General features: G+C 42.6%; 1 protein-coding gene across 3 annotated transcripts in view; it reads right to left on the reverse strand.

Annotated features, from left to right (window-relative positions):
- STEAP2 (STEAP2 metalloreductase) overlaps positions 1-9,775 on the reverse strand; it is a 28,274-nt gene extending 18,499 nt beyond the window's left edge. Inside the window, exons 1-4 of one of the 3 annotated variants that reach the window (XM_038393141.2) lie at positions 9,554-9,775; positions 4,049-4,114; positions 3,341-3,536; positions 2,183-2,705 (exon numbers count right to left, since the gene is read on the reverse strand). In XM_038393141.2, the coding sequence (XP_038249069.1) occupies positions 2,183-2,674 (492 nt within the window). In that variant the 5' untranslated portion in view covers positions 2,675-2,705; positions 3,341-3,536; positions 4,049-4,114; positions 9,554-9,775. Of the gene's footprint in view, positions 1-2,182; positions 2,706-3,340; positions 3,537-4,048; positions 4,115-9,255; positions 9,514-9,553 lie in introns of those variants that run through there. The other 2 variants (XM_038393136.2, XM_038393138.2) reach the window with 2 other exon arrangements.
- Between the last annotated feature and the right edge of the window lie 1,157 nt (positions 9,776-10,932).

Here is a 10,932-nt window from a genome sequence, read left to right on the forward strand (position 1 = left end):
GGACTTGTACATTCTAAAGTTTTATACTGTTTTGTTTTTGAGTGTAGTTATGTAACAAAAAACCCCCTACATTTATAAGTTGCACTTTCATGATAGAGATTTCACTATGATACTTGTATGAAGTGAATTGAAAAATACTATTGCTTTTATCATTTTTACAGTGCAAATATTTGTAATACAAATAATATAAAGTGAGCACTGTACACTTTGTATTTTGTGTTGTAATTGAAATCAATATAATTAAAAATGTAAGAAAACATCCAAAATAGTTAATAAATTTCAATTGGTATTCTATTGTTTATCAGTGTGATTAAAACTGCAATTAATTGCAATTAATTTTTTTAACCACAATTAATTTTTTTTAGTTAATTGCGTGAGTTAACTGCGATTAATCCACAACCCTAATAGAAAGCTTGCCCAATGGCCCAGGACAACAAAAAACAAAGAAGGAACCTCACCTGACCTCTGTTTTTTAACTAATCATACTTTGTATAACAATTTGAGCTGCATTTCACAGCTCAGGTTCTGAAACAAGTACGGATGTCTTCACGGGATGTTAAAGGGGAAAAAAAAGAAGCAAGATCCAAGGGATACCTCATTATACTTAAAAAAAAAAGTACTTTTACACAATTTAAACGAATTGCTAGATTTTGCTCCTTTTTTACTTATGGTCATGTAGTTTGCTCATCACCATGGCATCTGATCATCTTTTTAACCTACTGATGACCACCTTTGAGTTCAACTTTGACCGAGGTATAATAAAATAACTACATACAGCACAGTTCCACTCTGAAAAGTGGCTCTGTAAAAATGATGTATGTGAGGGGGTCCCATTTTTATTATATATATCTATATCACACTGATTCCATATCAATTTACTCAGTTTAAAAATAAATACATGGTTATTTTCTCAACGCCAGATTTGGAAATTCATCCTTGGCTCTGGGAGCCATGCTAAGTTAGTTATTTCTCATGCTGCACCATAACCAGCAAAGGTACCAAAGACTAGATTTTTGGCCTTGCTTAAGTCACCTTTGCACTACTCCAGCAGTGCAAAAAAAACCCCCTAAAGCAGCTTTAACAAGCAGCTGAGCCCCTATCTGCTTCTCCAATTTGCGCAGGAGACACTCTGGGGAGTGCTGGAGGTAATTTAGGGGTGGAGCTTGAGCATGAGGGGCTCTTGAGATCCTGTGCTAGTGGAATGGTCGCTAAGGTTATGGGGGGACTAAAGTAGGTTTGAGCTGCCTTTGCCTTCCTCCTTTACTTCAACTGTGTGAGCTCAGGGCAGTTGAAGACCTAGGCCAACAAAACAAACTATGCCTTTAGTTACAGCCAAGCTGCCACTTGAAAGTAAATTGTTTTAAATTAGATCATCCACTTATTTCCCACAATTTCTTTTGCAACAGTTGATACCATCACTAACAGCTAAAGTAGAGCACTGCAGGAAATGCAGCTTCTAGCCTTGTTTAAGTGTTAGGAAGGGGTGAAATTAACTTAAGGGACTTAGCGGTACGCAGGGCCAGTGTCCTGAGCAAGGGGGCGGGGCTCAACCAGAAGGGGTGGGGACTCGGGTGGAAGGGACGGGGCCTTTAGATCCCCAGGCCCTTTACATCGCTGCTGGAGCCCTGAGGCTCCTGGCCGTTGTCATTACCCCGGGACTCCGGCGGTGATTTAAAGGGTCTGGGGCTCTGCCTGCAGGTCCTTTAAATATCACCAGAGCCCCATGGTAGCGGTAGCTGCGGCGGCCAGGACCCCTGGGGCTCTGGCAGCGGTTTAAAGGGCCAGGGGCTCCGGCCGCTGCTGGGAGCCCCGGGCCCTTTAAATCATCACCTCAGCCCCACGGTAGCTGTAGCGGTGGCTGGGAGCCCCAGGGCTCTGGCTTTGGGGCTTTGGCGGCAATTTAAAGGGCCAGGTGCTCCGGCCGCTGCTGGGAGCCCAGGGCCCTTTTAAATTGCCAGCCTGGGGAAGCTGCCCCAGGTCCAGTACGGTTGGCTGTATATCGGACCATACTGGCTTACGTTTCACCTCTAGTGTTAGGGAAAAAAATTACGAAAATAATGTTTTTTGAAAAAGTCAGTCAGTGTTGGTTCTGACAGCTGATACCAGGGACTTGCTGTTATTACAGTTATTGTAGTTTTCTTTCTGCACACACACACTAAATGAACTCAAACACAAAGCATACCTGTCTGCTGGCATCCTTTGGTCCTAACTGCAGTGCCCAGGCTGAGACGACATTAAATCCTTTGACAATCAGTGAATCTGGGAACAGGGAGGCCAAATACTCTGCATTGGATTCTGGATACTGATTCACTCTCATATTGTTGCTAACATCTACAAGGATTTTACCTATAAGTAAATGCTTGAGGTCCCACAAAGAGGCATAATGTTCTCTGTGTATGGCAACAAAAATGATGTTAGTTTTTGCTACAGCATCTTCATGGTGAGTAACATCAACCACATGTGGGAAAAACTCAGCAGCAAATTTAGGGTTTCTGCTTCCTACGACCACATGATATCCACATTTTATAAGCCTAATGGTCAGGGACTTGGCAAAGTCTCCACTTCCAAATATGCCGATTGTGATCTTACTGGCATCCTTGATACCATTAACACCATTTGGTAAGAAGGTTTCATTGAGGTTTTTAGGACTTCCCATCATAGAGATGGATTCCATATTTCCAAGACACCAAGCTTACAATGATTTCCTTTAAAAGAAAACAAAAAGAAAATATGCAGCATTATATATTTTTACAAGACACCAGAGTAATCAAAACACACTCTAAAGCAAATTTGGTGGGTCTAATTTAACCTATTTACTCTTCTTTATAACGTATACACTAAGCACTTTTATTCTGTTTAGTGACAGTGATATGAAATACAAAATGTTTTAAGCAGTTAAGTAACATAGTTGCAGACATAAATAACAATGTAGAGCAAATAAGAAAGAAATTAAAAAGTACAGGCATACAGGAGTAAATATGTATTTTCAAATGTATTTGAAATAAGATGCAAAGTCTATGCAGAAGAGATATGTGAATGCTGTTCCAGATGAAAAAAAAATAGGGGAGAAGTAGGGGAGAAGTAGGGGAGAAGGCTTTGAGGCTAACAGCTATGAGATTTAGTGGAGAGCACAAGGAAGCCAGTGCTAATGATCAAAGGGAGATTTCACATATGGATGAGAGATAATGGGCTATATTCTGTTCTTGATTACACATCATGATCTCAAGTTACTCTGGGGTAAATTCCAAGGAACTCTGTTGACTCCACCACTGAAAAAGCAGGTGCCTAAATATGGCTTTAAGTTCCTGACTTTGGGGGATACACATTTGAAAATGCTGACCTTAATCATTCTGTACCCTTTGTAGAATTAGGTTGATAACTCTTTCTGGGATCACTATCATGAGAGCTATGTACAAAAACTTTGTTTAAGAATTTTATTATTACAGTTGTTACATGTGTTGACTTGTCATGATGAAATCTCACAGTAGCATTCATGACTGTAGGACTGGAGCAATCTGCAAGGGACCTAATGTAGCCTATTTGTAAGACAAGAGAGACAAACAATTATTAAATAGCCTGGAAGCCTAATACGTCTCTCTATTTCTTTTTCCACCGTTCAAGACAAATATTTATTATTGGTATTATCATAGCACCTAGGAGCCCTAATAATGGACCAGGTCCTCATTGGGCTAAGTGCTGTGAAAACACAGAACAAAAAGACAGCACCTGCCCCAAAGAGCTTACAGTCTAAGACTTTTCTAAAGAAGAATGAAATCTACCTAACGAATCTAAACGCAACAACTAAGTTTAGGCAAGTTTTACTTTCTGAAGCCAGTGTCTTGCAACCCTATATCCGATAAAATATCTGCAAAATCATTCTTGGTCCTGGGTGCATGCCAAACTAAGAATTGTGAAACAGTACGTTTGTTCAAATATATCTACCACATCTAGTTGTATGGCAATCCAGGCACAATATCATATCACTTACATCCTTCAATTCTAACAACAAAAGAAACAACCTCTTACTAACTAATGATATTTTACTTACCCTGAATGAGAAGGCTGGCCAAAGGATTCAACGTTACAGCTCTATGTATTACCCTTTCACTCAGCACTGCAACAATGGAAGAAACATTGAAGCAGGGTTACATTGGCTCTCAATGTCATGTTTTGGCCTGATCTTTCAGAGACGATGAGTGTCAGGTGACAATGGCAAAAAAAAAACACAGAAATTTTCTTCTAACCCTGAACAAGACACTTTAGTAGAATGAGGAAAACAGTATTGTCCCTAAATCTTCTATCTTACCTTCAGTGCAGAACTTCTGCCTAGAGCAGTGATACTCAGACTGAGTCTCTTTAATGTGTCTCCTACAGCTTTTTGCAGCATCTATAAAATTATGTAAGATTTAATTATTAACTAATTTAAGGTATTAACCAATCAGGATGCTTCTACTATGTTATTAACGAATTGTAGTTGATAAAATAATAATACTTGGTGAAAATTATATGTGTGTGTATATATATATATATATATATATAATAAATGAAACAGTGAATTCACACTACTGTGGCTCTTTGGTAATGTTGATTGCTAATTTGAGGTCTGAGTATCACTGGGTTAGAGCATTCGCAAACTTCCCTCTACCTAGCTGTTACAGATTTAAAGAAACAATACACCTTTTCCCGCCCCCAGATGAGCAATCTTTAACAAGAATATTTAACAGCAAATAATAATACATTCAAACAAAACACTAACATCTCTACTCATCCAGATCTGAAAATCTTTTGGACTTGAAGAGGGTATTGTCCAGTTGAATTCACTTGAACTATCTATCAGTTTTATATCCTTTTAGCAGGGCCCCTAAGGACAAACATTTTCCTACAAAGTTAACTACATCGCTCTGATATATGGACCCAAAAACTGCTAAGGTGGACTCACTCCAGTGCCTGACATGAAGATTGCCCTATGGTCAGGAGAATTAACACATGGGCTTTTTGCTGAAGAATTCTCTTAGCCATTTGTACTTCATCTCCCCACCAGTCTATTCTCTTGTGGGAAATGGAGGCTGGAAGTTATACTGCACACATAAAAATGGAATTGATTACTTCTTTTGGAATGCCCAAATGAGAATGGACACTTTTTAGCATTTCACTCTGAGATTGTACCTTCTATGATAGGAAGAATATACCTTTCTTCCTTATTGCTACATTGACCTTCTTAGGTCTATGCCAGGGGTAGGCAACCTATGGCACACGTGACAAAGGTGTCACGCGAGCTGATTTTCAGTGGCACTCACACTGCCCGGGTTCTGGCCACTTGGTCTGGGGGGCTCTGCATTTTAATTTAATTTTAAATGACGCTTCTTAAACATTTTAAATATCTTATTTACTTTACATACAACAATAATTTAGTTATATATTAAAGACTTATAGAAAGAGACCTTCTAAACACGTTAAAATGTATTACTGGCATGCGAAACCTTAAATTAGATTGATAAATGAAGACGCGGCACACCACTTCTGAAAGGTTGCCAACCCCTGGTCTATGCAGATATATTTATGCCCCTTTCCTTCCAAAAAGGTACCATATGAGCACACCATTGTCAGTTCAGGATTGTGCTCCATTCCACTGTCCTTCTCCATCCTGACTAGTTCTTTCACTGCATTAGGAAGTAGCAGTATGGGCAAGGTCTAGACTGTCCTGATTAAAAGGACTGTGGTCCCCTCTTTCAAGAGGCTCCATACTAGTTATTTAAGCAACTTCTTCTAGGTAGTATACAAGGCACATCTCAATAGCTGTGGTTTGGTCTAAGGTTACTTACTTGTGGTGACTCCATTAATGACAAAGGGAACATTCAAACAGACCATTCAAAGGCATCCTTGCCTTTGTAGCAATATATATTTTGAACTGACTCAACTGTCCCTGTAGGCTACTGAGCAATACCTGCGACTGCTTCATTTTTGTGCATCTCCTTCAAGCCTATGCACCTGAGTCAATTTTAAATTTAAATTTAACAACAGTATTGAAAATCTTGAGTGAACAATCCAAGACTAATGTTATGCTGAGAAGTGACTGCCTGGATCACAAGTATCATTGAGATTGATGGGTGTGAACACATCTCCACTTTCCATGCTCCCCTCACTTTGACTGCAGCTATAGTAGCAGGTAGCACAAGTAGAGGCAAATGCTTATCCGGCCCTAGCTGGGAGCTGTGAAAGGACATGCAGTGATGGCTTCTCTGCAAGACAACTTGCCCATTCTACTTTCATTCCCATATACGTACACCTTCTTCAGTAGCACAACCACCGTGGGACAAAACCCTGTGCTCCTGAGACCCCTGGTGAGTGGGAGAATGGAAATAAGGATGTGAAGAAAAAACAGATAATTAGTAAAAGTATTAGGAAGTACCAAGGATCAAGTAATTAGGATGGGACTGAAAAATGCTGGATCAAGAGATGCAAGTGACTGCATTGCAACTAGCATTTGGGAGGAGGGGCTATTGGTGGCTGAATTGTATTGCAAACTAGGGAAGATTATGTTTGTGAGAACCCATTATTAACATAGAAGCAGCACTTCACTGGAATTTTCATCCAACGCTCTCTGCTTTTGGAGTGTTCTGGGAAGTTGTTGTGTAAGGCATATGTCAGAAATCAAGTACTCAACAGATGTGATGTCAAGATTGCTGGCTTCAGAGATTCCACCACCAGCTGCTTTGACAATTACAGATTGGAAGATAGCATGGAAAAAAACAGACTGACGTATCCTTAAGGCAATGTTGCTGAGTACAAAGTATTAAGAAACTCATTAAGCTAAGGATATGGTATCCAGTAATAATTTATAAGGAATATTTCATCCTTGAGCTGTTTTCTTGCTTGTTTTCATGCTACCAATAGCGACAGGATCAAGAGTGTCTGGTGGCTTTACGGAGCTCGCATAGCTGTTAGCCAAATAGAATTCCACAAAATTAACTAGCATTCAAAATCATCCATACATAATAATGGTTTCCTGGTTTTAGCAGCACTGGCAGAATTGGGAAGACAGCCAGATGGATCTATACAGAGATTTTTTAAAAATAAAATTTGTAGTCACTCAAGAGAAAGTAAATACGTATCTCATGCTTCACCTAATAATATTTCACTGTCATAAATCACCTGTGGAGATTAGGAAGGAAGGAATCTCTCTACACTGCACAACTAGCCAGCTAAGTCTCTCAAATATAGAATTTTTGGTTGGTTAGTTTTTGGTTCATTTGGAGTTTTATGTTGGTATTAGGCAAGGAGCTATGTGCTAGATTTAATGGACTAATGATATGGTTTGGCATGGTAAATTCTAAATCCCTGTTCTACAGGCTGTTTGATAGTTAGAGGGATACTATCAAATACATCTTTTATTCTGCTACTCTACTGAAGTTGATAAGGGTTGTTCAGCAAGGGAGACACTGACTGGCTTTACAGGGGAAAAGAGAAACTCATTATACACATAGTGTTGTCAAACGGACAAAGTACACAAACTAAAAAAGTGAAATAGATTTTTTTTTTGCCAACTTATTTCACTTATAGTTATTTTAAGTGTTACTTTTTACTATGGATAATACAAATTTTTCAGTCAGAAATATGCTTTTCAAGATGATGGTTTCCTTTTTAATTTTCTTCTTGTAGCTTCCAGGAACATGCAAAAAGAAAGAAACACAGAAGGAAGAAAGGTAGAGAGACAGAAATAAGGGGAAAGAGAATTAAAAAATAAAAAATACAGAGCAATAGAAACATAGAAAAATGAGACAGAATGTCAAAAACGGAAAGGGAAAAAATGAGAAAGAGAAAAGCTTCTAGTCAATGAACCTGTTGTTAAGAAAAGTAATTAATTAAAACACCTTCTCTATCAATTAAGTCCTTTCATCTTAAAAGAATTCACAGTGGTTTCCCACCCTGCATATAGACAACTGGGCCAAAGTCTGTTCTCAGTTACACTGGTGTAATTTGAAAGGCAATGTGGCATAGAGGCTGGGGAACTAGGCTGGGATCCAGGAAACCTATGTCTACATTATAGGGGCTGCACCAGCATAACTTTGGAGTAATTAGTATGGTGGCATAAGCCTGTAGTGTAGAGCCTACAACAATAGAAGAGGTTTCTCTGTCACTGTAGGTACTCCCTCTCCCTGAGTGATGTTAGCTAGGTCAATGGAAGCATTCCTCCATCAACCTATCTACTACGCTGGGAATTATGTTGGCACAGCGATGATGCTCAGGGGAGTGGATTTTTTACAGCCCTGAGCAACGTAGCTATGTTGACCTCGTTTTTAAGAGTAGGTCAGCTATAGATTCTATTCCTGCCTCTGCCATTGATCTACTGTCGGACCTTGGACAAGTCACTTCTCTCTTTATCCGATGAAGTGAGCTGTAGCTCACGAAAGCTTATGCTCAAATAAATTTGTTAGTCTCTAAGGTGCCACAAGTACTCCTTTTCTTTTTGTGAATACAGACTAACACGGCTGCTACTCTGAAACGTCTCTCTTTATGTCACTCCCCTCTCTCATGCTTTGTCTATTTAGACTGTAAACTCTTTGGGGACAGGAACTGTCTCTCACTATTCATCTGTACAGTACCTAGCACAATGGGGGCCCTGACCATGGTTGGGACCTCTAGCTGCTACCAGAATAAGTCAGTGAAGAAATGACTGGTGTGCAACAGAGCAGAATTTGGCCTGGTACCTTCTCAGGGGACATTTCCCAACACACCAAAGTCACTTAGGAGCCGGAGTCCCACTGACAATAGTTGACGCTGAAAGTGACTTTGGTGCTTGTCAAAATTTGACCTGCCCACGATAACATGCACTGGGTCCAATTGCAGGCTGACTTTACACCCTGCGTGGCCCACTGAACTGCGGGGGGGGGCGGGTGTGCGTGCAAAAAGAGGCGGATGATCAGTGCAGAATGCGCCCCTCTAGCTGTTTCTTTGGGGGTGCAGCGGGGGGAGGGGAGGACAAGCTACATCAGGCCTGGCAGGAAGCTACTGTGCTGAGGGGTAGCTGGCAGCCAGCCGCTGGGCTGGAGTCCCCAGCCTGTGGCCCCAGCAGGGCCGGTCTGTGGCGCTGCCCCCCTCTGGCGCTTGCTCTGCCCATCCCGGGATGCTCCCGGCCCAGCGATGGAGAGGAGGGGGGATGCTGGCACTGGCGGGGGAGGGGGCACTGGACAGACGGGGCCGCAGGGCTCTGGCCCACGGTGGGGCTCGCCCCGTCCCCGCCCGGGACCCGCTCACCTCCCGCGACCAGCCTCCAGCAGCCGCCGCGCCGCGTCTCTCTCCGGACTCCAGCCCCCGGCGCCTCGAGGGAGGCGCTTCTCCCGCTTCTCCTCCAGCCCGCCCCCTGCGGCCGGGCCCGCGCTCACCCCAGGCCGGCCCGGCCCCGGCTCCTTGCCCCCGCAGCCGCGACAGGCAGCGGGCGGGGGGCGGCTGCGGAGTGACACGGAGCGATGGGGGCGTGTGTGTGCGGGGAGGCCAAGGGGGCCGGCGTCCGCCCCTCCCGCTGCCGCCTCTCCGCCGCGGCTCGGCGCCTCACCCGGAGCGGTGACTCCTCCTGCGCCCGAACCCCTCGTGGTCTGCAAGGCTGGCGCCCTTCCTCGGCCGCGGCGACCCGGCTAATGCAGAGGACGGACACCCAAGACCCCGGGCCCAGAGAGCCCCGCTCGCCGTCAGGGGCTGGGCAATGGGCTCCCCGTGACTCCGAAACCCGCCGCCAACTCGGCCCTGCAGTTGGGCCCCGCAGGCAGCGGCTTTTGCCTTTAATAGGATCCGGCCTCTAGTTCCTGGTTTCAAAAATGCAGCTTCTTTACCGAGCCATTGTCAGCGGTGGCATGGTCGGCAATCAGGAGGTAAAAATTCCCTCCAAGGGCCTGTATTCTGCACGGAGCGCAGCCCTGGCTGGTTTCACCCAGTTTGGATGGGGGTGTGCACGGAGAATTTTGGCCCTGGGTTTAACTTATGTCTGTCACATTATTGTATCCTGATTCATTTGTTCCCTGTACTGGAGTCACATAAAGTATAAATCAGCACATACTTTGGCTTAACTGTGATAAAAAGTAAACCTAAACTCTAAGGCACTGGTCCTCAAAGGTATTTGGGCACCTAAATCCCATTGATTTCTGTGGGAGTTGTATGCCTAACACCTTTGAGGATTTAGGCCTAAGAGCCAAAACCTGCAGGCCTTACTTGGCTAAATCTCCCACTGACGGCAATGGGGTGTTTTCCTGTGTAACAACTGCAGATTTTTGTCTTTAATGTAAATTTACGGGCTAAGTTCTGTCCATTACATCTGTGCAATATGGTTACATCAGTGTAAAAGAGGACAGCAATTAGCCCCGTGTGTTCAACATGCATGTTACAAAAGCAGCCAGGGATTAAACAACAAATGGGCACAACTGGGTCCAACAGAAAACAGCCAATACACACACAAGCGATTAAAAAAATAAAAAGAAAAGGAGTACTTGTGGCACCTTAGAGACTAACAAATTTATTTGAGCATAAGCTTTCTTGAGCTACAGCTCACTTCATCAGAAGTTACTTATGTCAGCTCAGTGAAATTCTTAATGTGTATATTTTCATACATTAGATGTACAGAGTGATTTATTACTGCAGGGTAGTTCATGAGTATAAGGCTTTATTTTATTTAGAAAATCTGAGTTATATGTATCACCACATCAAACATTTGTTCCCATGAATACTAACAAATCTGTGTTATACGTATCACCACATCAAACATTTGTTCCCATGAATACTAACAAATATGATGTGGAAATTGCAAAGAGATCTAAGAAACCCTTTCATCACAAAAGCTCAGAGTTTTTTCAAACATTAAATAATACAGGTCAGTGCCTGGTGGAGATGTTTCTAACCATTTTGCATATGGGGAAACTGAAGCACAGACAAACTCAGAACCTG

This window comes from Dermochelys coriacea, chromosome 2, assembly GCF_009764565.3.
Source record: "Dermochelys coriacea isolate rDerCor1 chromosome 2, rDerCor1.pri.v4, whole genome shotgun sequence".
NCBI classification, from domain to species: Eukaryota; Metazoa; Chordata; order Testudines; family Dermochelyidae; genus Dermochelys; species Dermochelys coriacea.